This window comes from Melanerpes formicivorus, unplaced genomic scaffold, assembly GCF_026170545.1.
Source record: "Melanerpes formicivorus ecotype bairdi unplaced genomic scaffold, bMelFor1.0.p_v2 SCAF_47, whole genome shotgun sequence".
NCBI lineage: Eukaryota > Metazoa > Chordata > Aves > Piciformes > Picidae > Melanerpes > Melanerpes formicivorus.
The window spans coordinates 2,920,889-2,948,683 of NW_027142399.1; the positions used below are offsets into that span (position 1 = coordinate 2,920,889).

The 27,795-nt window shown below is 51.5% G+C and overlaps 1 protein-coding gene across 5 annotated transcripts in view; it reads right to left on the reverse strand.

Moving 5' to 3' along the window:
* Positions 1-27,795, reverse strand: part of ARHGAP32 (Rho GTPase activating protein 32) — a 305,874-nt gene that overhangs the window by 168,192 nt on the left and 109,887 nt on the right. For all 5 annotated transcript variants that reach the window (XM_068160012.1, XM_068160008.1, XM_068160017.1 and 2 more), the window contains exon 2: positions 10,584-10,692. In XM_068160012.1, coding sequence (XP_068016113.1) covers positions 10,584-10,691 — 108 coding nt within the window. In that variant the 5' untranslated portion in view covers position 10,692. The remainder of the gene's footprint in view (positions 1-10,583; positions 10,693-27,795) is intronic.

Below are 27,795 nucleotides of genomic sequence, written 5' to 3' on the forward strand. Positions count from 1 at the left end.
TATTCTATTCTATTCTATTCCATTCCATTCCATTCCATTCCATTCCATTCCATTCCATTCCATCCCATTCCATTCCATTCCATTCCATTCCATCCCATCCCATCCCATCCCATCCCATTCTATTCCATTCTAATCCTGCTGTGGCTGCCCCTGCTTTAGCTGCCCCTGCTTTAGGAGTGGGGGTGGTTTGGATGATCTGCACAGGTCCCCTCCAGCCCCCACCACTCTATGATTCTGTGTCCCTTGGCCATGCTCAGTGATTATGCAAATTGCAGTGTTATGTGGTAGGTATAAATCAGCTTAGAAACCAAGCATTTTCCTGATGCAGAAGAAAGGAGGCTGGGAAGATGGAAAAACCAGCAGCCTGCCATTTAACTCCAACATCTGAGTCAGTGGAGCTGACAGGAATTCCTATTTCTGCATCTAAAGCCAGCCTGGGCTCAGCTTTTTGTGTCCAATGGCATAAACCCCAAAGCTGGGGTGGGATCTGCTCATTTTCCAGACCCTTAGAACAAGAGCAACGTGAAGAATGTGTCTGCTTGGGACAGGCAATTTCTATCATCAGCTGTCCAGAAACTTCTGAACAACAGAACAAAAGAGGCAGCTTATTAATGTCTGGAAAACCTTGGCCTCTGATCACACACCCTGCTCTAGCTGCAGCAGCCTCCAGCTGTGGGGCAGGATAACTGGGCAGAATTCCTTGGATCTGCCTTCCTGACCAGATGTTCCCAACCCTGCTCAGCCTCAGCCAGCAGAGTTCTCAGAAGCAGGTTAGAATCACAGAATCAATAAGGTTGGAAAAGACCTCAGGGATCATCAAGTCCAACCTATCACCCAACACCTCATGGCTAACTAAACCATGGCACCAAGTGCCACATCCAAACCCCTCTTGAACACCTCCAGGGATGGGGACTCCACCACCTCCCTGGGCAGCACATTCCAATAGCTAACAACTCTCTCTGGGAAGAGTCCAGGGCAGGCTCTGAAGATTCTGAGTGGCACAGAAGAGCATCACTGTGAAGAGGAAAGGCTGAGAGCCCTGGGGTCTCACCAATGCTCAGCATGAGCTAAAGAATGGGGTCAAGAGGATGGGGCTGGGCTGTCTTCAGTGGTGCCCCATCACAGGACAAGGGGCAATGGCCACAAACTGGAACTCAGGAGGCTCCATCTGAACAGGAAGAGAAAGCTCTTGGGTTTGAGGGTGCCAGAGCCCTGTCCCAGGCTGCCCAGAGAGATTGTGGAGTCTCCTTCTCAGAAGAGATTCCAAACCCACCTGGCCACTGTGATCCAGGGCAAGCTGCTGTGGCTGCCCTGCTTCAGCAGGGGGTTGGCCTGGATGACCTCTGGAGGTCCCTTGCAAGCCCCACCACGCTGGGATTCTGCAGGCATGCCAAGTTCAAAAGCACTCTTCTTTTTTCCCTCCCCAGAGAAGTCTCAGGCACAGCCCTCCTAAAACCAGGATCAGCACCACCAGATTGTCTGCACAGTTACTTAAGGGCTCACGACTCAGCTGTTACATTCTGCTATCAGTTCAGATCCCAGACAAAACATAAAGAGCTGTAAGCCACAGGGATAAAAACCCCCAAATCCCTCCTTTTTCTTTTTGCATCTACTCTTCCAGAAACCACAATCAAGATCTGGGGCAGCACTGGGCTAAGTGCTGCACAGAGAAGACGAAGAAACAAACCCTGTGCTAAGGAGAGTGAAATCTTCCTTTAAACCTTCCCAATTCACTAAGCTCTCCACACTTTCATAAATTGCATTTAAAAATAGCCTTCTCCTCACTCATGTCCCAGATTTAAGAGAGTGATATATTAAGGTCTCATTAAAAAGTCTTCATTACCTTCACAAGCCATGGTGAGGGAGTCAGCCAGTGCCAAGTGCTGAAAATAATACAGACCTCAGAAGCCTTTGACCTGACCTGAGACTAAGATCATTCCAAAGGACTTCACAGGGCAAGCTCCAACCCTTCCATCCTCCCAAAACACTTGCAGGACTGGACTTTTATCATAGTATCATAGTATCATTCAGGGTTGGAAGGGACCACAAGGATCAGCTAGCTCCAACCCCCCTGCCATGGGCAGGGACACCCCACACTACATCAGCCTGGCCACAGCCTCAGCCAGCCTGGGCTTAAACACCTCCAGGGCTGGGGCCTCAACCACCTCCCTGCACAACCCATTCCAGGGCTTCACCACTCTCATGGGGAAGAACTTCCTCCTCCCCTCCAGCCTCAATCTCCCCACCTCCAGCTTCATTCCATTCCCCCTAGTCCTATCACTACCTGAGATCCTGAGCAGTCCCTCCCCAGCCTTCTTGGAGCCCCCTTCAGATCCTGGAAGGCCACAATGAGGTCACCTGGGAGCCTTCTCTTCTGCAGACTGAACAGCCCCAGCTCCTTCAGTCTGTCCTCACAGGAGAGGTGCTCCAGCCCTCTGCTCATCCTTGTGGCCCTTCTCTGGACACCTTCCAGCACCTCCACATCCCTCTTGGAATAGGGGCTTCAGAACTGGACACAGTACTCCTAACTCAAAAAGGATGATGTGTACCATGTGCCACCTACCTGCCCTCTTGCCACTTAGGCCTGTGCCAAAATCAAGGACTCATCACCTTCTCCCATTCAGAGATTCAAGCATCACTCTTTTTAACCTCCTTGGGCAACCTGTTCCAGTGCCTCACCATCCTCACTTTCTAATCTCCAGTCTAAATCTCCCCTCCTCAAGCTTCAATCCATTGCCCCTTGTCCTGTCAACAATCCTTCCCCAGCTCTCCTGTAGCCTCCTTCAGGTACTGGAAGGCTGCTCTAAGGTCTCCCTGCAGCTGCCTTTTCTCCAGGCTGAACAACCCCAACTCTCCCAGCCTGTCCCCATAAGGGAGGTTCTCCAGCCCTCTGATCATCCTTGTGGCCTCCTCTGAACCCCCTCCAGCAGTTCCAGGTCTTTCTTATGTTGCATTCTGCAGAACTGGAGGCAGTGCTAGAGGTGAGGTCTCAGCAGAGCAGAGGGGCAGAATCCCCTCCCTGTGCTGCTGCTCTGCCTGCTCTGGATGCAGCCCAGCACTCAGCTGCCTGCTGGGCTGCCAGCAACCATTGCTGGCTCCTGGGGAGACTTCCATCAACTGACACCCCCCAACACTACCTAAAGGCTCTTTTTGACCACTTTATTTCTCCTCAGGCAGAAATGGAGGATTCTTCAGGCTCTTACAAGTTAAAGTTCCTCCTTCCCTGTTGAAACAACATTGCTGCCTCAGAGAAGAGTTAGAAAATCCATGCACAGTAATATGACTTGGCTCACAAAGCAGCTTTTCATCCCCCCTGGAACCCAGAAGTGTTCTACAGAAGTCAATATCATCAACTGCTTTCTGCAAACTGGAGCAGAGGAAGGGAAAAACTTGTGTGTGTGTGAAGGTTACCCAGCAGGCCAGCAGCCTGGTGGGAATAGGAGGTTGAGGCAGTGAGGAAAATGGTCTGTCTAATATGATCAACCTCCAAAAATAGAGAACACAAGCTGGGAGGGGAATACAAAATATAGGGAGTCCTTGAGGGCTGCTCAGGCAGCTGCTCCTCATCTAGCTCCTGTGAAGTCCATCCATCCAGTGCTGTGTCTCAGCCAGCTTGCCTCTCACAACCTGCAGCACAGGATCTCATTCCTGTGAAGTTTCCAGAACCAGCAGATCATACAATCATAGAATCAATAAGGTTGGAAAAGACCTCAGAGATCATCAAGTCCAACCTGGCACCCAACACCTCATGACTACTAAACCATGGCACCAAGTGCCACATCCAAGCCCCTCTTGAACACCTCCAGGGATGGGGACTCCACCACCTCCCTGGGCAGCACATTCCAGTGGCTAACAACTCTCTGGGAAGAACTTTCTCCTCACCTCCAGCCTAAACCTCCCCTGGCACAGCTTGAGACTGTGTCCTCTTGTTCTGGTGCTGCTTGCCTGGCAGAAGAAATCAACCCCCTCCTGGCTACAACCTCCCTTCAGGGAGTTGGAGAGAGCAAGAAGGTCTCCCCTGAGCCTCCTCTTCTCCAGGCTAAGCAACCCCAGCTCCCTCAGCCTCTCCTCACAGGGCTTGTGCTTGAGGCCTCTCACCAGCCTTCAATATCACAGTATCAGAGTATAACTAAGGTTGGAAGTGACCTGGAGGATCACTGAGTCCAACCTATCAACACAGACCCCATGACTAGACCATGGTACCAAGTGCCACATCCAATCTCCTCCTGAACCAGGTCTTCCATATAAAACCACTTCTCCTGCTGATTATCTCTTGGAATACTGTGTCCAGCTATGGGATCCCAACTCAAGAGAGGCAAGGACCTGCTGGAAGCCACAAAGATGATCAGAGGGCTGGAGACAGGCTGAGAGTTGGGGCTGTTCAGCCTGGAGAAGAGAAGGCTCCAGGGGGACCTTAGAGCAGCCTTCCAATACCTGAAGGGGGCTACAGGAGAGCTGGGAAGGGACTTTTGACAAGGGCTTGGAATGGCAGCACGAGGGACAATGGTTTGAAACTGAAGCAGAGCAGATGAGGAAGTTCCACACAAGGAGTGTGATGAAATCCTGGAACAGGTTGCCCAGGGTGATGGTTGAGGTCCCATCCCTGGAGACATGCAAGATCAGACTCAATGTGGCCCTGGGCAGCCTGATCTAGTTGGAGCTGTCCCTGCTGCCTGCAGGGGGGTTGGACAAGATGGACCTTTGAGGGTCCCTTCCAGCCTGATGCCATCCGTGACTCTTGAAATCCCAAACAAGAAAGGAGCAGCTTTAAGGAGAAGGTGAAAGAAGAAATAATAAGCAGTCAAATGCTGATAAAAGCAGCATCAGACAAAGGACTGGAGCTGCCCAGCTGCCCAGAACAAACTGGCAATGACAGAAATATTAAAAATAGAGTTTCTGCCCTACCTTATATTTACAGCAAAGGAGGACAGACACTCCACCCCCACCCATTTAGAAAGACCTTTGGTTTGCTTCTTGTGAAGGAAAAGCTCTGGACACAAAGCACTTCCATAAATTAATAATAAGCCCTTGGAAATGGATTGAGGATAAAAGGGGGGAAGGAGGGAGGGGGGGAGGGAAGGGACAACTTGTAGCTGTTCATTTCACTGTGAATGCAGAAATGACCTTCTCCCAAAGCACAGAGAGATACAGACAGCAAAAGTTTGAGAGAGAACTGAGTCATCCTCACCAGCCTGCGGGCTGTGTCAAGAGGCTCCCAAGCTCTCCATGGTGCCACCACAGTCTCAGCATTTGCTCACCTGGCAGAAAGTGAACTTCATTTCAAGTGACAAAGCCTTTGCATCCAGCTGTCTGACACAGTGGCATTGAGTGCACCCTCAGCAAGTTTGCTGATGACACCAAGCTGTGTGGTGCAGCAGACAGGCTGGAGGGAAGGGAGGCCATCCAGAGGGACCTGGACAGGCTGGAGAGGTGGGCACAAGCCAACCTCAGGAGGTTCAATAGGAGCAAGTGCAGGGTCCTGCATCTGGGTGGAGGCAATCCCAGGCACAAATCCAGGCTGGGCAGTGACTGGCTGGAAAGCAGCCCTGAGGAGAGAGACTTGGGGGTGCTGGGGGACAAAAAGCTCAACATGAGCTCTCAGTGTGCACTTGCAGCCCAGAAAGCCAATCAGATCCTGGGCTGCATCAGGAGAAGTGTGGCCAGCAGGGCAAGGGAGGTGATCCTCCCCCTCTACTCAGCCCTGGTGAGACCCCACCTGGAGTACTGTGTCCAGTTCTGGAGCCCCTATTACAAGAGGGATGTGGAGGTGCTGGAACATGTCCAGAGAAGGGCCACAAGGATGAGCAGAGCGCTGGAGCACCTCTCCTATGAGGACAGACTGAAGGAGTTGGGGCTGTTCAGTCTGCAGAAGAGAAGGCTCCCAGGTGACCTCATTGTGGCCTTCCAGTATCTGAAGGGGGCTACAGGAAGGCTGGGGAGGGACTGCTCAGGATCTCAGGCAGTGATAGGACTAGGGGGAATGGAATGAAGCTGGAGGTGGGGAGATTTAGGCTGGAGGGGAGGAGGAAGTTCTTCCCCATGAGAGTGGTGAAGCCCTGGAATGGGTTGTCCAGGGAGGTGGTCGAGGCCCCGTCCCTGGAGGTGTTTAAGCCCAGGCTGGCTGAGGCTCTGGCCAGGCTGATCTAGTGTGAGGTGTCCCTGCCCATGGCAGGGGGGTTGGAACTGGCTGAGCCTTGTGGTCCCTTCCAACCCTGAATGAAACTATGAAACTATGAAAAGAAGCCAGCTGTGTCCACCTTGGCCAAGCCCCTGCAGCCTCCAGTCCCCAGAGGCTGAAACAGCAGGCAAACCAACCCTCAAGTCTGCAGCTTAAACAACCACCAACCAAAGAGCAGTCATGGAATCATTTTGGTTAGAAGAGACCTTTAAGATCACCTAGTCCAACCATTAACCAGGTCACCACTTAGCCATGGTCCTCAGCACCACATCTACAAGGCCCTGGGCAGCCTGGGCCAGGCATTCACAACCCTTAACAGAAAGAAATCGTTCCTCATGTCCAACCTAAGCCTCCCCTGCTGCAACCTGAAGCCATTTTCTTTTGTTCCTTGGGGGAAGAGACCAACCTCCACCTGGCTCCAACCTCCTTTCAGGGAGTTGTGTAGTGAGAGTGTAGAGATTTAACCCCTAGCCTTCTTTGCTCCAGAATAAGCAACCCCAGGTCCCTCAGCTGCTCCTCCCCAGCCCTGTTCTCCAGACCCTTCCCCAGCTTTATTACCCTTCTCTGGATCTGCTGCAGCCCCTCAAGGTCCTTCTTGGAGTGAGGGGCCCAAAGCTGAACCTAGGATTTGAGGGGCAGCCTCATCAGTATCCAGTACAGGGGGACAACCACTGCTCTGGTTCTGCTGGGCACACCACTGGTGATCCAGGCCAGGATGCTGGTGGCCTCCTTGCCCACCTGGGCACACACACTGGCTCATTGTTAGCCAGCTCTTGACCAATCCCCCAGCCACAAACATGCTGTGCCACTATGAGAAACTCCCATCCCATGTGAGGAGCCTGCTCTGGGAAAAGGCTAAGCAGAAGGCTGCTGAAAATACAAGATGAAGGAGAAGAGTAAGGAAAAAAAACCCATCAGGCTAAAAATGCTGAGGCAAGAAAGCAGAGCAGGGCAGCTGAAGTGGTTAAACAGGGACTCCAAAGTGACAGTGCTGTGCACTGCCCCTTAAATATTTACATCCTGCAAACATCACCTTCTGAGTGGATATTAAGGCAGAGGGGTTGAAAGTGGGAATTTGATTCACTCAGCACAGTAAACACAAGCAAGAGAGGTTTCTCCACCCATCCACAACACAGGCAGAGGATCAGGAGGTCAAAGCAATGCTGTGAGCACAAATCCAAGCCACTGTAACTCCTGGTTCAGTAGCTTTGCAGGTAGCCCTCTGCTTCCTCACACCAAATCAGCAAGCAGCAAAGCTCAGCTGGGAATGTGCTTGCTTCTCATCCTCTAAACCTCCTCTTTGCAGCCACCTGGGCTGTTCAGTTTTACAGTGCTGGCAAGAGAGCTGTGCAAGAGGATGTGCTCCACAAAGGGAATTAATAGCACAGCGTGAGGAACATGATGCAGATGGGGAGGTTGCAAGATAAAAATCACAGAAGCATGGAATGGTTTGGATTGGAAGGGACCACTTCCAACCCCCCTCTGTTGGAACCCCACTGCCAACACCTCTCACCAGCCCAGGTTGCTCAAAGCCTTATCCAAGCTGCCCTGGAACACCTCCAGGAAGAGGACAACCACAGCTTCCCTGGGCAACCTGTTCCAGTGTCTCCCCACCCTCACTGTCAAGAATTTCTTCCTAGTCTCCAGTCTAAATCTGCTCTCTTCAAGCTTCAACCCATTCCCTCTTGTCCTATGGTGACACTGTGATGCTGAAGTTGCAGCAGGGGAGGTTTAGTTTGGGTATTGAAAGAGACTTCCTCACTGAAGGGATTCTTAAACACTGGAACAGGCTGCCTGGGGAGGATGTGGATGCTCCCTCTATGGAGGTGGTCAAGGCCAGGCTGGAGGAGGCCTTGAGCAGCCTGGGCTGGTGGGAGGTGTCCTTGCCCATGGCAGGGGGGTTGGGACCAGATGATCTTGAAGGTCCCTTCCAGCCCAAACCATTCCATGAGTCTATTCCATGAGTCTATTCCATGAGTCTATTCCAAGGGCATAAGAGCTGAACAATGTCCATGGGTGCAGCTGCCTTGATGAGCATCACAGCAGCAGGAGTGAATCTTTCCTTCACTGCCAAGTCAACAACAGAACAAACCAGGAACAAACAGGGGATGCCAGCTAACTTCTGTTACAGGTAGAGACATGGAATTACAGAGCCACATTCCTGAGACACACCTTGAGGTTACAGACAGCACAGTGTCAAAGAGTGATCTGCACCCAGCTCCTGCCTCTGGGGTTTTCAGAGGCACCAAGGCTGGGAGCATGCACCCATGAGTGGGTGACACTGATGAGAACAGGCAGCTCCAGCGTGAGCTGCTCCCCACCAAGGTGGAGAGAAGGCAAAAAATACCTACACAGGAGATAAAACACAGTGAGGAATGCAAAAAGCCCCAAGCAGGAGTGGATAAGCAGGAGTGGAGCACAGTGACAAGCCCAGAAGGTGCCAGCAGATAAAAGTGCTGGGGAAGATGAGGCTGTGGGTTGGGCTCTTGGGGGGCTGGAACAAGTCTGGAACAAAATCTTGTCACTGTATTCTACAGGGGGGTTACAGATGATGGTGAGAGAGTAACTCCTGGTGCTCCTCTCTGTTTAAAACAAATGCCTGGCTTGCAGGGAGTTTGCACCCTGCACATTTCCTGACCCTTCTGTAATGAACAGCTAACCCAAAAGCTATTCCACATGCCCCAAGCAGCAGCTTTACATTACAAAGAATCCCCTGGGATGAATACCCTTCCTGGATCAGATGGATCTGACTGTCCTGCAGCATCCAGCTCTCAGGCTCCCACAGCACTGCTGGCAAAGCCACATGTCCCCTGCTGCTGGAGTGCCAAGCTGAGGAGCTGCCACACAACCTCAACACAGTCTCAAGCTGTGCCAGGGGAAGTTTAGGCTGGAGGTGAGGAGAAAGTTCTTCCCAGAGAGAGTTGTTAGCCATTGGAATGTGCTGCCCAGGGAGGTGGTGGAGTCCCCATCCCTGGAGGTGTTCAGGAGGGGATTGGATGTGGCACTTGGTGCCATGGTTTAGTCATGAGATCACAGTATCACTAAGGTTGGAAGAGACCTCAAAGATCATCGAGTCCATCGAGATCTGTGGTGACAGGTTGGACTTGATGAGCTTTGAGGTCTCTTCCAACCTTGGTGATTCTGTGTGAACCCAGTGAGAAGGAAAATTGGTCGCTGGTGTCACAGCACAGCAGGACATCTCAGCCTGGGGCTGTTTAGACTGGAGAAGAGAAGGCTGAGAGGGGACCTGATCAATGCTCAGCAAGAGGATGGGGCTGGGCTATCTCCAGTGGTGCCCAGTGACAGGACAAGGGGCAATGGGCACAAACTGGAACCTCCATCTGAACAGGAGGAGAAAATTCTTGGGTTTGAGGGTGCTGGAGGCCTGGAGCAGGTTGCCCAGAGGGGTTGTGGAGTCTCTTTGTCTGGACAGATTCCAAAGTCACCTGGCCATTGTGATCCTGGGCAAGCTGCTGTGGCTGCCCTGCTTTAGCAGGGGGGTTGGACTGGATGATCTCCAGAGATCTCTGGTTCTGGGATTCTGTGCCTGCCACTGCTGCCCTGGCATAGTCAGACCTTCCTGCTATCCAAGGTGTGTGGCAGAAGGCAATTCCCTCTTCAGCTCAGTATGCTAATGGGGCAATTTAGGAACCAACAAGCAAGATACAACTTCCAGACACTCCTACACTGAAACAAGGCAGGTCAGGCTTCTGTAAGCTAAGATAACTTCATCAAACTAATCAGACTGCCTTAGCTGGCTGCTAATCAAACAACAGCTGACCTTCCAAACTCAGCAAATGCTAGGGGGAGCTGGGGAAGTGGAGCTGCAGGTACTTCACTGCCTCATTGAAAGGGAAAGGAAACACACCCAGGTAGCAGAGCTGCCTGTGGCTCACTGCCTGCTTGGAGCAAGCTGGAGAGCAGCACCTTTGCAGCTGCTTCTCTGCAGCTGTGCTCTCCCTGATGGTTCATTAGCTCTTGGGTTGAGGTTTTGTTTCTCCAGACTTTGCCAGCATTTTGCTACAACCTCCTCCTTCTTCTTCCTCCTCAACGCTGCACGCTCCAAAGAGCCTCTTTGTACAAGGAGCTCCCTTCCTGCTCCAAAGCCTGCCTGAAAAAAGAGGTTAATGCAGACTGAAAATCGTTGTGACATCGTGGACCTTTTAATTGCTTACTAGACCTGCTTTGGGGCACATATTAATAGGGCAGAAGCATTATGCATGCTCCTTCCCTTCCTCTGGCAGTTTGTCAAGGAGAGAGAGAGAAAGAGAGAGAGAAGTATTTGGGGCTTGCACTGTGGAAGCCATTTAAGAACCTGGAATTCAGAGGAGATAAATCAGTAAGTGGGATGCAAGAGGAGATTGTGCATCAGAACAGGGCTAGAAAATACAACAAGGTGTTTTACCATGGCGCTGAGAGTCTCCTCCCAGTCTGGCCTCTCTCGGGGGTGGATGCTCCTCTGAAGCTCTGGCACAAAGTCATCTTCTTCTGCATGAAGAGAGGACTTCATCATTCTGCAAAGGAGGACAGAGAGGTTTGATGCTCAGTGATAGTGTCATAGTAGCAGTCAGGGTTGGAAGGGACCACAAGGATCAGCTAGTTCCAACCCCCCTGCCATGGGCAGGGACACCCCACACTAGATCAGCCTGGCCACAGCCTCAGCCAGCCTGGGCTTAAACACCTCCAGGGCTGGGGCCCCAACCACCTCCCTGGACAACCCATTCCAGGGCTTCACCACTCTCATGGGGAAGAACTTCCTCCTCACCTCCAGCCTCAATCTCCCCACCTCCAGCTTCATTCCATTCCCCCTAGTCCTAGCACTCCCTGAGATCTTGGGAAGTCCTTCCCCAGCCTTCTTGTAGCCCCCTTCAGATACTGGAAGGCCACAATGAGGTCACCTCAGAGCCTTCTCTTCTCCAGACTGAGCAGCCCCAACTCCTTCAGTCTGTCCTCACAGCAGAGGTGCTCCAGCCCTCTGCTCATCCTTGTGGCCCTTCTCTGGACACCTTCCAGCACCTCCAGATCCCTCTTGTCATAGGGGCTCCAGAACTGGAGGCAGTACTCCAGGTGGGGTCTCCCCAGAGCTGAGCAGAGGGGGAGAATCACCTCCCTTGCCCTGCTGGCCACACTTCTCCTAATGCAGCCCAGGATCTGATTGGCTTTGTGGGCTGCAAGTGCACACTGAGAGCTCCTGGTGAGCTTCTCCTCCCCCAGCACCCCAAGTCTCTCTCCTCAGGGCTGCTTTCCAGCCAGTCACTGCCCAGCCTGGATTTGTGCCTCGGGTTGCCTCCACCCAGCTGCAGGACCCTGCACTTGGTCTTGTTGAACCTCCTGAGGTTGGCCTGTGCCCACCTCTCCAGCCTGTCCAGGTCCCTCTGGCAGGCAATGATGATACCCAGCTAAGCTTAGGCACAGCCTGTGATGATGCTCCCAGTGCTGTCACACACCCAGAAACCTTACAAACTTCCAAGCCTCTCTTCCATCCTCATTACACTCTTGTCCTGCTTGTATAGCTCTGGTGGAGAGAAATCTGCACTTCCCCACCAATCAATGGCTAATTGTGTTTAATCACAGCACAATTTGCAAGTCCTACAACACAGACAACTGCAGAGCAGTCATTTTCAGTCCAGTTCCAGGAAATTGTTCCATCAGCCACGCAAACAACATCAGCCCTAGCAGCACACTGACACATCTGAGTCCTCCCCTGTCACTGCATGTCTTCCCCAAAATGAAGAGAGCACTTTCCCTATCTTAGCTTGAAATCACACCCCAAGGCCTGAGCCAGCAGCTTTCCCAGTCCTTACTAATCCTAGCTGAAGGGTGAGCCCCTTCAACCCCCCCAGCTCTGCAGAGATAAGCTCAAATCAGTCTCCTTTTATCGAGGTAACCTTTTCTTTGGGTAAGGAGCCAGCTTTCAGCTAGCCTATGAAGTATATGCTGAGCCTGCTGGATCAGAGGCTTCACAATCAAGATTTAAAAGGTAATCTTAAAAGTTTCTCAGCCTATCCTCATGACAGCTCTGCTGTGGCAGCCCTGGAGTTGTTAGATGTCATACCTGAAGGACACAAACGTGTCTTTAGGGGGGTTCCAGAACAGATCTGCAGCACCAAGGGGCTGGTACAAGGCTGCTGATTGCCTTAAATAGAGACTCAGGCAGAGTTTGGTTCCATAGAATTGTGGAATGGGTTTGGCTGCAAGAGACTCTGAGTACCATCAAGTGACAACCCTTTCCAGGAAGAAACTGTTCCTCATGTTCAACCTAAACCTCTGCTGGTGCAACCTGAGACTATTTCCTCTCATCACAGTAGCACCAAGGTTGGAAGAGACCTCAAAGATCATCAAGTCCAACCTGTCACCACAGACCTCATGACTAGACCATGGCACCAAGTGCCACATCCTATCACTTGTTCCTCAGGAGAAGAGGCCAACCCCCACCTCACTCCAGCCTCCTTTCAGGGAGTTGGAGAGAATCAAAAGGTCTTCCCCTCAGCATCCTCTTCTCCAGCCTAAACATCCCTAGCTCCACCAGCTGCTCCTCACCAGCCCTGTCCTCCAGACCCTTCCCCAGCTTCATTGCCCTCCTCAGGACATGTTCCAGCCCCTCCATGTCCCCCCTGGAGTCTGGTGCCCAAAACAAACGCAGTAGCTGAGGTGCAGCCTCACCAGTCCCCAGGACAGGGGAAAAATCACGTCCCTGCTCCTGCTGGTCACACTGCTGCTGATCCAGGCCAGGGTGCTGGTGGCCTCCTTGGCCACCTGGGCACACTCTGACTCATTGACTTCTTTTGGGTAACAACCCTGGTAAGGAACAGTGTGCTCACAGGGGCTGGAGGACAGGACTGGCTTCAGCACATCCTAACTGTGCTGATTTATGGCCCCTGTGACCAAACCCAGTGGGGTGAAAGCCATCTAAGAAAACCAAGCTCAGACCTTCTGAAACCTCTCTGTGCTGTTTGCCACCAGGACATCAGTGGTTGGGCCAAAGCATTTAACTCTCTTTTATACTCTACAAGAAGGTTAAGATGAAGTAATTAACACTCACAGTAACAGCACGGCAGGGTTCCAGAATCACAGCCCCCAGAATGCCATAACTGAGCTCTGGGATCACTTGGCAGTAGAGAAAACAGGCCAGGGAACATGGGCCTCAAACCCAGAAGTCATCATCCCCCAGGCTACTGCTGCTAAATGCTTCCATGTGCCCTTCCCACCACAAACTGAGAGCCAGCCCTCCCTAACGAGACCAGAAACCCCCCACGGGAGGAAGGCTGGAGAGAGCTGCACAAGATGTGCATGGCAACAGCATGGTTGGGAAGGGAGAGGTGTGAGGGCAGCTCAGAGGTGGGACTCCCACCTTTGTGACCTGTGTGTTCAAAGGAACTTGAGTCTTGCAAACCTCAGGGGGGTGGCTCTCCCATTCCTCCCCCTCTGCAGCTCCAGAGCTGGATGTGGCCTCAGCTCCACCCCAGGAGAAGGTGCCACTTACTTTCACTGACAGTAAAAGCTGAAACTTGCTGGGTGCAGCTAAAAGCACCTCGAGGGACTCAAAACCAGAGAGAAAACATCTCAAATCCTGAGCTCTGGGGCCCTGACTTCAAGAAGGACATGGAGATGCAGGAGCAGGTCCAGGGGACAAAAAGCTGGTGAAAGGTCTAGAGAACAGGGCTGGTGAGCAGCTGAGGGACCTGGGGCTTCCAGTCTGAAGGAAGAGAAGGCTGAGGGGAGACCTCATAGCTCTCTAGGACTCCCTGAAAGGAGGCTGGAGTGAGGTGGGGGTTGGTCACTTCTGGTGAAAGGTCTAGAGAACAGGGCTGGTGAGCAGCTGAGGGACCTGGAGGTTTCAGTTTGAAGGAAAAGAAGGCTGAAGGGAAACCTCATAGCTCTCTAGGACTCCCTGAAAGGAGGTTGGAGTGAGGTGGGGGTTGGTCTCTTCTCCCAAGGACTAAGTGATAGCCTAAGAGGAAATGGCCTCAGGTTGCCAGAGGGGAGGTTTAGGTTGGAGAGGAAACTTCTTCACTGAAAGGGCTCTCAACCACTTGGAGCAGGCTGCCCAGGGAGGTGGCTGAATCCCCATCCCTGGAGGTGTTTCAAAGAGGCAGAGATGAGGCACATGGTTTAGGACCAGCCTTGGGAGAGTTTGGGAGAAAGGTTGGACTGGATGATCTTGCAGGTCTCTTCCAACTGAAAGCTCTGTCTACAAAGCTCCACAATACAGCCTTCCAAACCCCTTCCCTCTGAGACCCTGAAGCACAGCCCCATTAATTCCCTGAGCTGAAGGCCTTCTGGACTTCTAGTGGCAGTGAAAACCAGCTCTGTGTGTAAGGATGCATATTGACACCCCCCCAGCCTTTCAGCACTGGCCAGACTTCCTGGAAGATTCTCCTGCTGCTGGGAATCAAATACTTCATCAGAGTACCACCAAAATATTGGACATGACACTGAGCATTTTCTAATTCTCACCACTTGATAACCATCTGTGAACCTTCATTAATCTTTAATAGCAACTATTTAATTCCCTGCCACCTGAGACAAGTGACCAAGGCAGGCAGAAGATGCTGCAGATAATATTAGTCCCTTATATATTCAGTCCAGAAGGTTCTTCCTCCCTGCCCTTGAGCTGGGTGAAGGAAAATCACCTTGTGAGTGAGCAGCACTGAAATTGAGGCAGGGGTAGGGCCAGAAAGGGAGGGAAAGAGGAGGAAGAGCAGCTACTGGAGACACTCCTGTTGCTATTTCACAGAATCTCTGTGCTCTGAAGGAGGACACAGAGATGAGTCAGAAGCTCAGGGTCCCTCAGAAAGCTGCAATGGGAAGACACACAGGACTGCTGTCCACCTGCAACAACACTTGGAAGCATTATTTCCTCACACCCTCATCTTCTTCTGGGCTTTCTGCACCAACTGAGTATCAAAGGCACAGCCCTGTTGTGTTTGGAACCCCCCCAGGTGGGAAACCAACAATGACTGGGAGAGAGCCACAGTGGCTGCACTCACTGGGAGCACCCCCAAAGAAAATGTCCTCTGGGCACATGCAAAAGAGTCACACAGCTGGGGGATGAAGCCTTCCTAGAAGTCAGACACAGAGATTGTGCCTGGCCTCACCCCAAGAACAGCTTGGAATACTACACAGAGGTATAATCCTAGAGTCTCAGCACGGTGAGGGTTGGAAATCAGCTCTGGGGACCATCTAGTCCAACCCCCCTGCTAAAGCAGGGACACCCACAGCAGCCTGCCCAGGATCACAAGCAACCAGCACCAGAACAAGAGGACACAGTCTCAAGCTGTGCCAGGGGAAGTTTAGGCTCAAGGTGAGGAGAAAGTTCTTCACTGAGAGAGTTGTTGGGCATTGGAATGTGCTGCCCAGGGAGGTGGTGGAGTCCCCATCCCTGGAGGTGTTCAAGAGGGGATTGGATGTGGCACTTGGTGACATGGTTTAGTCATGAGGTCTGTGGTGACAGGTTGGACTTGATGATCTTTGAGGTCTCTTCCAGCCTTATTGATTCTGTGATTCTGAGAAATGCCAAGCATCTCCTAAAGCTTTTGTGTGCTGCTGAAGGAAAGAGCAGGTTTGTTCAGCAGCAGATGTGTGCATGATCTTTGAGGTCTCTTCCAACCTTGGTGATACTGTGACACAATGGCCACCTGGGTCTGGAATCTCTCCAGAGAAGGAGACTCCACAGCCTTCCTGGGCAGCCTGCTCCCAGGCACCTTCAAAGCCAAGATGTCTCTCCTCATGGAACCTCCTGGGTTCCAGTTTGTGTCTGTTACCCTTTGTCCTGTTGCTGGGTATCACTGAAAAGAGTCTGGGCCCCATCCTCTACCCTTTGAATATTGTCCCTCACCCTTTAAAGATTGATGAGTATTAAGCAGCTATGGAAAGATCATAAATGAGGAGGTCAGACAATTGGATTGGAGAAGGTGGAAAGGGGCACTCAATGATTCCTTGATGCAGCTGCCCCACGTGAACTGTACAGGCTCTGCCTTGACATCCATCAGGTTGACCTAGCAGAGAAGTTTAAAGGCTGGGTGTGAAGGAGGGCTGTGCCTTTTGTGAAGTGTCCTGTAAACATTTGTTCCAGTACATTTGATCCTCAATTTACAATGAAGAAGGATTCATTCATCTGAGGAGAGATTGCTTAATGGCCTCTGTGCAGCCAGGACTTTTATTAATATGATGGTGTCACTTCTCATTGAAGGGCATGCAGAGCCTGGTGAGCTTTGAGAAAGGGACATTTGAGAGAAAACTGCAGGGCAGCTCTCCTGACAGGGTGCCCCTGTGCCCCTGAGCCTAAAGTACTACCTGCACACCCCAACGGTCTGATGAAGCCCCACAGCCATGCAGATGAAGGGTTGCCACAAGAAAGAAGCACAGGATCCCACCATGGTGGAGGGTGGAAGGGATCTCTACAGGTCCTGAGCAGCCAAGTCTGGTTGAGAGGTGTCCCAGCTCATGGGGGGAAGGTTGGAGTAGATGATCTCTAAGGACCCTTCCAACCTAAGCTGTTCTCTGATGATGATGGTAGGACTTCACACTGATGATACAAGTTAATCATACAGTCAATGAGGCTGGAAAAGACCTCAGAGATCATCAAGTCCAACCTGTCACCCAACACCTCATGGCTACTAAACCATGGCACCAAGTGCCACATCCAATCCCCTCTTGAACACCTCCAGGGATGGTGACTCCACCACCTCCCTGGGCAGCACATTCCAATGGCTAGCAACTCTCTCTGGGAAGAACTTTCTCCTCACCTCCAGCCTAAGCCTCCCCTGGCACAGCTTGAGACTGTGTCCTCTTGTTCTGGTGCTGATTGCCTGGGAGAAGAGACCAACCCCCTACATGGCTACAACCTCCCTTCAGGGAGTTGTAGAGAGCAAGAAGGTCTCCTCTGAGCCTCCTCTCTTCTCCCAGGCAACCAGCACCAGAACAAGAGGACACAGCCTCAGGCTGTGCCAGGGGAGGCTTAGGCTGGAGGTTAGGAGAAAGTTTTACACAGAGAGAGTGATTGCCCATTGGAAGGGGCTGCCCAGGGAGGTGGTGGAGTCACCATCACTGGAGGTGTTCAGGAGGAGACTTGATGGGGTGCTTGGTGCCATGGTTTAGTTGATTAGGTGGTGTTGGATGATAGGTTGGATGCGATGATCTTGAAGGTCTCTTCCAACCTGGTCTGGTCTATTCTACTCTATTCAAACAATTCCCACAAAAGGCCAAGCTAACAGAGTCCTCACCAGGGCACTGGGAAGGAATTGAGGCCCAAGCTTTGGCTTGTTTGCAAATGCGACGTGCAGGGAACTGCAGAGCCACTCAGCTCATCGTCCCCGCTCCTAGCAACCGTGTTTGACTTCAATAAGCACTCTTCAGCTGGCTGCTGCCAGCAGATGCTGCTCCAGAAAGAGAGGAATGGCAGAGACAGCAGAGAGCAATCAAACCAGAATTGTGATGCAGTGCTGCGAGGCCAGGAGTCAGGAGCAGTCACAAAAATGAACATGATGTTTTGTAGACAAATGAGATTTGGGTTTATTGCAGGCTTCAGGACTTCACTACAGGTGAGCCACAGTGCAGAAAGCTAATGCTGAGACATTGCTCCTTTGAGGCACAGCAAAGCAGCCTGAGTGAAGCATCCTGATGTAAGCAAGCAGAGAAGCTGCCAGGATTCAATTCTACAGCCCTCAGTCACTGAGTCTGTGAATCCCAGCAGGGTGGGGGTTGGAAGGGACCTCCGGGCATCAGCCAGTCCAATCCCACTCATGAAACCAGGTCACTTACAGCAGGCTTGCCCAGAATCACGATGTCCAGGTGGGTTTGGAAGCTCTCCAGAGAAGGAGTCTCCACAACCTCTCTGGGCAGTGTGGAACAGGGCTCCAGAAACCTCACGGCATAGCATTTTCTCCTCCGGTTCAGATGGAACCTCCTGGGTTCCAGTTTGTGCCTATTGCCCCTTCTTCACCACTGGGAAGAGCTCAGCAACATCCCCTTGCCCCCAACACTTTAGGTCTTGCTGAGCTTTGATCAGCTGCCCTCTCAGGCTGCTCTTCTCCAGGCTCACCAGCCCCTGAGCCTTTACCCCTCACAACGATGCTCCAGACCCCTCAGCATCTTAGGAGGAGGAGAAGGGAAGGAGGTAAAAAGGGGTGGGGGGAAGAAGAGAGGAAAGGCGGGGAAAAAGGCAGGGTGGAAAGAGAAATGGTCATAAGAGACATGGAACAAGCCAGAATGCAAACTCCTCCTACCCTCCCCCAAGCCAATTCTCCACCCAACCTCTGTGCCCATGAAATTAAACCGAACGCAGTGGAAAGGGCTCGAACCAGCCTGCAATATGGGAAGCAGAGATAGCTGGAGAGCCCCAGGAAAAATGAAACAAGAGATGGGAATTGAAGGCTGAGAGCTCTGACCTGAAAGGGGATTTCATTTTCCCCTGTTCTAAATCAGCTTTGTCAACACCTTTGCTGCTGCCACTCCGTCCATCTGCATTACAGAAACCAAGACTGCTGAAGCCTGGGCTCCAGGATCACACAACACGAGGAGAGAGAGGACCAAGGAGGTCAGCTTAATGCATGGCTCATAAATAAACAAAGGGGAAATGGATTGGACTTAATCCTTGACCACAAAATGAAAACCTGGCATCAGGAAATGCTTGACTGTGATGGATTCTACCACGCTGAAAGCTGTAATTGCCACTTTTGATGGAAGTTCAGAGCCTGGCAGCCAAAACTCAATTGTTTGGGAAGCAGTGCACAGGGAGAATGAATAGAAGAAGAGTGTGGTAGAGGGAGGGAATCTTTCAAAATCATCTGAAGGAAATCTGGTTCCAAATATCAGCCAGCACCAAGCTAAATGAACCTCTCTGGGCGCTGCTTGTGTTGGTCAGGATGTATTACTGCCTGGGTTTAAGCTAGAACAGAGGCACAGAGTTGGTTTGGTTGGAAAAGCTCTCTAGGATCATCCAGGCCAACCATCAGCTCAACACCACCATGGCCATTAGACCATGTCCCAAAGTGCCATGGCCACAGCTCCAGGGCAGGTACCTTGGCAGCTTGTTCCAGTGCCTGACCACTCCCACAGAAAAGAAAGTTGTTCCTAGTCTCCAACCTCAACCTCCCCTGGTGCAATTTGAGGCTCTGGATAGATCCCACTTACAGCACTGCCTCCAGTTCAGGTGCCACCAGCATAAAGAGAACATGGAAGTGCTGAAGCAGGTCCAGAGCAGGCCATGAAGATGATCAAAGGGCTGGAGAACGTCCTCTGTGGGGACAGGCTGAGAGAGCTGGGGCTGTTCAGTCTGGAGAAGGCTCCAGACCTTAGAGCAGCCTTCCAGTACCTAAAGGGGGCTAGAGGAGAGCTGGGGAGGGACTTCTGACAAGGGCTTGGAGTGACAGGATGAGAAGCAATAGGTGGAAGTGTGAGGAGGGGAAATTTAGATTGGAGATTAGGAAGAAATTCTTTAGTGAGAGTGGGGAGACACTGGGACAGCTTGCCCAGGGAGGTTGTGGATGTTCCCCCAGGGATCAGTGCTGGGCCCCATCCTCTTTAACATCTTCATCGATGATCTGGATGAGGGGATTGAGTCAGTCATCAGCAAGTTTGCAGATGACACCAAGTTAGGAGCAGGTGTTGGTCAGTTAGAGGGTAGAAAGGCTCTGCAGAGGGACCTTGCCAGGCTGGACAGATGGGCAGAGTCCAATGGGATGGCATTCAACAAGTCCAAGTGCCAGGTGCGGCACTTTGGCTACAGCAACCCCATGCAGAGCTACAAGATGGGGTTGGAGTGGCTGAGAGCTCCCAAACAGAGAGGGACCTGGGGGTGCTGATTGACAGCTACCTAAACATGAGCCAGCAGTGTGCCCAGGTGGCCAAGAAGGCCAATGGCATCCTGGCCTGCATTAGGAATAGTGTGGCCAGCAGGAGCAGGGAGGTCACTGTGCACTTGTACTCAGCACTGGTTAGGCCACACCTTGAGTCCTGTGTCCTGGACCCCTCAATTTAAGAAGGACATTGAGATACTTGAATGTGTCCAGAGAAGGGCAACGAGGCTGGGGAGAGGCCTCAAGCACAGCCCTGTGAGGAGAGGCTGAGGGAGCTGGGGTTGCTTAGCCTGGAGAAGAAGAGGCTCAGGGGTGACCTCATTGCCCTCTACAACTACCTGAAAGGTGGTTGTAGCCAGGAAGGGGTTGGTCCCAGAAAGAGAGATTGGCCATTGGAATGTGCTGCCCAGGGAGGTGGTGGAGTCACTGTCCCTGGAGGTGTTCAAGAGGGGATTGGATGTGGCACTTGGTGCCATGGTCTAGCCATGAGGTCTGTGTTGATAGGTTGGACTCGATGATCCTCGAGGTCCTTTCCAACCTTAGTGATACTGTGATACTGTGGAGATGTTCAAGGCCAGGCTGGATGAGGCCTTGAGCAAGCTGGGCTGGTGGGAAGTGTTGCAACCCATGGCAGGGTTTTGGAACTGGATGATCTTTAAGGTCCCTTCCAACCCAGTGCACACTGAACCTAGGAAGCTGTACCTCACGCTCTGGCAGCACTTTGTTGATCAGGGCTGTAATCATTTGCATTCAGGATTTTGCATAACTGGAGCTGCTTTAAACTTGCTGAATAGAAGACTCAGCTTTTACAGGCTCTGAAACATGTTCTTAGCTATTAAAAAGCTTTATAAAAATAAATCACTAAATCCTCCTGCTTTTCTGCACATATCTGCTGCTGAACAAACCTGCTCTTTTCTTTAGCAGCACACAAAAGCTGGTGGCTTTAGGAGATGCCTGGAATTTCACAGAATCACCAAGGCTGGAAGAGACCTCAAAGATCATCAAGTCCAGCCTGTTACCACAGACCTCATGACTAAACCATGGCACCAAGTGCCACATCCAATCCCCTCTTGAACACCTCCAGGGCTGGGGACTCCACCACCTCCCTGGGCAGCACATCCCAATGGCCAATTCCTCTTTCTGGGAAGAACTTTCTCCTCACCTCCAGCTTAAACTTCCCCTGGCACAGCTTGAGACTGTGTCCTCTTGTTCTGGTGCTGCTTGCCTAGGAGAAGAGACCAACCCCCACCTGGCTACAACCTCTCTTCAGGGAGTTGTAGACAGCAAGAAGGTCTCCCCTGAGCCTCTTCTTCTCCAGGCTAAGCAACCCCAGCTCCCTCAGCCTCTCCTCATAGGGCTGTGCTCAGGGCCTCTCCCCAGCCTCCTTGCCCTTCTCTGGACATCTTCAAGTCTCTGAATGTCCTTCTTAAATCAAGGGGCCCAGAACTGGACACAGGACTCAAGGTGCAGCCTAACCAATGCAGAGCACAGGGCACAATGACTTCCCTGCTCCTGCTGGCCACACTATTCCTAATGCAGGCCAGGATGCCATTGGCCTTCTTGGCCACCTGGGCACACTGCTGCCTCATGTTCAGGCAGCTGTCAATCAGCACCCCCAGGTCCCTTTCTGTTTGGCAGCTCTCAGCCACTCTGCCCCCAGCCTGTAGCTCTGCCTGGGGTTGTTGTGGCCAAAGTGCAGCACCTGGCACTTGGACTTGTTGAATGCCATCCTGTTGGCCTCTGCCCATCTGTCCAGGTCCCTCTGCAGAGCCCTTCCACCCTCTATCTGACCAACATCTACTCCCAACTTGGTGTCATCTGCAAGTTTGCTGATGACTGACTCAAACAACAACCACCAAGTCCTCAGGACCAGGTTTCCTCTTCTCACTTTTACCCAATATAAGAACAGGAATAAGGAGATGACTGAACAATCAGAACCACTGAGCCCTGCCTTGGATTTCTTTTGTTTGATTCAGGAACAACTATAAAAGTATTAAGGAAAATTGTCTGCAGGGGGAAAGGGTCCTGACTTCTCATTTGCAATTAATGAAGGGCTGAAAGCAGCTCTAAAGTCTCCACACAGAGGAGAGAAGGGAAAGGAGGGCTGCTGCTGCTGCTGTCCTCCCTGCTCTGCTGGGAAGCCTAAATTTTGGCAGCAGCATGTAGACATCCCCATGGGGCAGTGGCAGCAGGATGTCCTGCCTCTGGGTCCCTGCCTCCCATGGTCTGAATGATCTGTGCTTCTGGCTCTGCCTCCTGCCACTTGCTTTCCTCCTCCAAATGCCAGCAGGACAGGAACCACCTCACCAAGCTCTTAGTCAGACCCTGTTCCCTGCCTCTCCTCTGCAATCCACCGGTGGTGTTTGTCTTGTTTAAGACCACGCTTTCTTCATAGGCTCACAGAATCCTCCAGGTTGGAAGAGAGCTTTCAGATCATCTCATCTTCCTCACTGCCCAACAGAAGCAGTTCACTGGAGTCTTTCAGTACAAGGGTGGGGAGACACTGGAACAGGTTGCCCAGGGAGGTTGTGGATGCCCCCTCCTTAGGAGTGCTCAAGGCCAGGTTGGATGAGACCTTGAGCAGCTTAGTTGAGAGGTGGTCCCTGCCCATGGCAGGGAGGTTAGAACTAGATGATCTCTGAGGTCCCTTCCAACCTAAGCCACTCTATAACCCTTCAAGCACTACCTGAACCCAAGTCAGTAATCAAACCCATCTGTTCACAGCTATGCCAAACACAGCAAAGATCAAAGCAGCCCCCAAAACTGCAAAGAATGACCTAGAGCGAGATCCAAGGACATTCATCTGGGCTGATCCCATTTGTTTGTGGTTTGGTGCCAAGGCAAAGCCATGGTAAATTTAATCCTTCCTCAGAGAAGCATCTAGTGGAAAACTGATGCTTTCAGCACATGGGATGATCAAGTGCCATCAACTAATCACTTGCAATTAGCCTCGCGTGCTGCTCACTGACAACTGCTCCCAACACAAAGCAACATTTCCAGCTTGCCCACTCAGCCAGCTGCTGAGCAGGGAAATCCTCCCTCCAACTAAAACAGTTCTATGGAGCCAGGCACTAATTACTGCCCCATTTGAAAGGGACCAACAGCAAACTGGAGGCTGCTCGGCCATGAAGATGCTCAGAGGGTTGGAGGAGCATCTCCCCTCCGGGGAGAGGCTGAGAGGGTTGGGGCTGTTCAGCCTGTAGAAGAGAAAGAAGGCTTCAGAGCAACCTTCCAGTACCTGAATGGCACTACAGGATTGCTGGGGAGGGACTTCTGACAAGGGCTGGTGATAGGATAGGATGGGATAGGATAGGATGGGATAGGTTGAAAGAGACCTTCAAGATCATTGAGTCCAAACTATCATCCAACACCATCTAATCAACTAAACCATGGCACCAAGCACCCTATCAAGTCACCTCCAGCGATGGTGACTCCACCATCTCCCCAAGCAGCACATCCCAATGGCCAATCTCTCTCTCTATGAAGAATTTCTTCCTAACCTCCAGCCTAAACCTCCCCTGGTGTAGCCTGAGACTGTGTCCTCTTCTTCTGGTGCTGGGTGCTGGAGAAGAGTCCAACCCCCACCTGGCTACAACCTCCCTTCAGGGAGTTGGAGAGAGCAAGAAGGTCTCCCCTGAGCCTCCTCTTCTCCAGGCTAAGCAACCCCAGCTCCCTCAGCCTCTCCTCACAAGGGCTGTGTTCCAAACCCCTCACCAACCTTGTTGCCCTTCTCTGGACATGTTCCAGCAAGCCAACATCATGATGAGAGGAGAGGGAATGGATTGAAGCTTGAGGAGGGCAGATGTAGCCTGGAGATTAGGGAGAGATTCTTTCCAGTGAGGGTGAGGAGACACTGGAACAGGTTTGCCCAGAGAGGTGATGGAAGGCCCAGGCCTGGAGACATTCAAGGTGAGGCTTCTGATGCAGTTGGAGATGTTCCTGATGACAGCAGGAGGGTTGGACCAGAGGACCTTTAAAGGTCCCCTCTATGAAACAACTCCACTGCTGAAGCCATCTGAACACACTTGCTTTGCCCTTTTGCAGTGCCTATTAAATATCTTTGTCAATGAATAATAATTAAAAGGGGGGTGGGGGAAGAGATGAAAGAGATCATTGATCTCCCTTGCCTTCAGTGCTCAAGGGTCCAGCTGCAGCCACTATAGCCAATGCTTTTCACCTTCAACACCCACACAAGCATTTTTTTTTGGTGCAGAAGCATCTGAGCTGGCACACAGACACATCTGCTGGGGATGGAAACCCTGCTGCTAGCTTCCCTGCTGCCACAGAGATGCACAGAGAAAGAACAATTAGCCCAGGCTTCAGACTCATTTAGATGTGCTTTTTGTTCTTCCTAATCTGGAGGAGAGCCTGAGAGACAGCACACTGGGAAACAGAAGTATTCACTCCAAAGGCCACTCAGAGGAGGGCAATGCTGAAACACTTTGTTGGACCTGGAGAAGAGAAGGCTCAGGGGAGACCTTCTTGCTCTCTACAACTACCTGAAGGGAGGTTGTAGCCAGGTGGGGGTTGGTCTCTTCTCCCAGGCAAGCAGCACCAGAACAAGAGGACACAGTCTCAAGCTGTGCCAGGGGAAATTTAAGCTGGAAGTGAGGAGAAAGTTCTTCACAGGAGGAGTGATTGGCCATTGGAATGTGCTGCCCAGGGAGGTGGTGGAGTCACCATCCCTGCAGGTGTTCAAAAAAGGACTGGATGTGGCACTTGGAACCATGGTTTAGTTGTCAGGAGGTGTCAGGTATTAGGTAATAAGTTGGACTTGATGACCTCTGAGGTCTCTTCCAACCTTGGTGATTCTATGACCTGTATTGTAAGGACTAATGATCACCAGCACTATTGCCATGAGCCCAGTGACCCCAGTTATGCCATATGCTGTACAGGGGGACACTGGAACACTATAAAACAAGGCAGGGACAAGCAACATCCAAGCAGACAAGAGAAGGGCAATGAGAATACCTCCACCTTCCAAGATCCCTAAGCAGCTGACAGTTCTTGTCCAGTGTTTCAGAGGATGGCTGAGCCTAATGTAGGACAAATCATCAGTTTTACCGTTCACAGAAGGGTTTGGGTTAGAAGGGACCTTAAAGACCATCTCATTCCAACCCCCCTGCCACAGGCAGGGACACCTCCCACGAGCCCAGGTTGCTGCTGTGCAGAATAGAGGATCACACACTCTCCACTCTCAGCTATTCCTTGCCCCAAAACCTGCTATAAAGGAGACAAGAGCCCAGCTCAGCTTACTAAGAGCTCATTAGGCCACACTCTGAGTTGCACAGGTTCAGGAGAGCACTGAAGCTGACTCTTTCCCAATCTGTGGCTCTCACCACAAAGGTCTTGTGCAATGCCTCCTCCTGTCCTTTCCCCACTGCCTTCTGAACTTCCTTCACAAAAGAGAGCAAGGAAGCAATAAGCTATGTACAGACTTAATAGGGATAGAAACACCTCCTTCAGTCACAGCATGATCATACTCCACCTGCACTGGGATGAACAAGGTCTCCACATGCTCCTCAGAGACCTTCTTTTGACTATGGGCACCTCCTGTCCTGTGAAACCTCACAGGGGCTTTTGCAGTTCCCATCCTGATGTCTACATTGAATCATAAAGTCAATAAGGTTGGAAAAGACCTCAGAGATCATCAAGTCCAACCTGTCACCCAACACCTCATGACTACTAAACCATGGCACCAAGTGCCACATCCAAGCCCCTCTTGAACACCTCCAGGGATGGGGACTCCACCACCTCCCTGGGCAGCACATTCCAATGGCCAACAACTCTCTCTGGGAAGAACTTTGTCCTCACCTCCAGCCTAAACCTCCCCTGGCACAGCTTGAGACTATGTCCTCTTGTTCTGGTGCTGCTTGCCTGGGAGAAGAGACCAACCCCCACCTGGCTACAACCTCCCTTCAGGTAGTTGTAGACAGCAAGAAGGTCTCCCCTGAGCCTCCTCTTCTCCAGGCTAAGCAACCCCAGCTCCCTCAGCCTCTCCTCACAGGGCTGTGCTCCAGACCCCTCCCCAGCCTCATTGCCCTTCTCTGGACACCTTCAAGTCTCTCAATGTCCTTCTTAAACTGAGGGGCCCAGAAGTGGACACAGGATTCAAGGTACAAGATATTCAAGGATTCAAGATACAGGGCACAATGACTTCCCTGCTCCTGCTGGCCAGTTGGAGGGGACCTTAAACACCATCTAATTCCAACCCCGCTGCCACAGGCAGGGACATCTCCCCCCAGACCAGGTTGCTATGTGATGAAGACACTGAAAGAAGAGAATGTGGACATTTATCTTAGCTTTGCAACACTGGAGCTGTGTTTGGAAAGCTGCTGCAGTGCTCCATCATGCAACATCCCCCCAATCCTTTGGGAATGCCAGAGCTCCAAAACCAGAATAGGTTTCTCAGTTGTTGCTGCTATCCTTGATTAAATGGGGAGGGAAGTATCTGAAATAACAACATTTTGGGGAGAGAAAAAAGTATCTGAAATGTCAGCACTTGGAGGTTTGGGGGCAGAGGGGGAAGGTCAACACTGTCTTTATGCTTTTTGATGTGAAGAGCAAACTACAAGCCACTAAAATCAGCAGCAGAGGAACAAATTGCAGCTGAGAACAAAGTCATTTTGAGATGGAAAACAACAAAATATAAAGCCAGCCAGGAATTTTCACCCTCTCAGAACAAAAGGCTTTAATTGCACTGCTTCCCAGTTCTGTGGTTTTAAGTAGCCTCTTTAATTTTACATCAGGAAAGCCAAGAAAGTCCCTGAAACATGAAAAGGCAGAAGGAAAGGGGGAGAAAGAAAGAGGGGGGGGAGAGAAGTGAATTAGGCATTCACAGACAAGATGGGATGGAGATTCAAAGAGCAAAAAGAGAACCCTTCCAATGCATGAGAGGGGATGAAAACATGAAAGGTGTTTAATTGCCTCAGCAGATGCCAGCAGTGGAGTGGATGAAAAAGCAAAAGCAAAGAGGGTTTTCTGTCTCCTCAGTTACAAGGCAACACGTCGGCATCCACCGGCTGCCTCCCTGCGAGGAGAGGGAGTCCTTGTAACTGTTGGCATCACCACGGCTTACTGAGCACAGGAGCAGTGCTGCCTCGCTCACCCCATCACAGAGAGACACCATGGGACCACCTCAAAGGGTCTGCTGGGCTGGGAAAGAGAGCAGCTAGACATGCAGGAGGGAAGAAGGAGGAGAAAGGTAGGTGGCAAACCCAGTCGAGGCTCCAGGAAGCGAAGCACATAAATGACTCTGGAGCTGTGCAGTGACTCAGCAGGAGGGGGGAGAGGAAGAGAGGGGGGAAAAAAGACTAGACACAAAATACAGCAGCAGATAGGCAAGTCTGGGCTGTGAGAAATGAACTGCCATGAAAAAAAAAAGCCCAAAACCAAACAAAATAGAGGAACAAAAAGAGATCCCAGCCTGGAATTCTGCCTAGTCCCAGCAGCTCTGCACACAAAGTTCTTTCTTAACCAGCCATTCTTTATTACCCTTTGCAGCATACCTGAGCCAGCAGAGCAGCAGGAAACTGAGCTGCTTTAACCCCTGCTTCACCACCACCTCTGCCTGGGTTGGCTGGGAATGAGGCTTTCCTGGTGAGCAACATGATAGGAAGATGCTGAAGCCAGGAGAGAAGCCAGATAAGCACACAGCAGAGACACAGAAAGGTTTGGGTTGGAAAGGACCCTGAAGATCATCCAGTTCTAACCCCCCTGTGATGGGCAGAGACATCTCCCACTAGCCCAGGTAGCTCAAGACATCCCACCTCATCTTAAAGACTTCCAGGGATGAAGTGTCCACAACTTCTCTGGGCA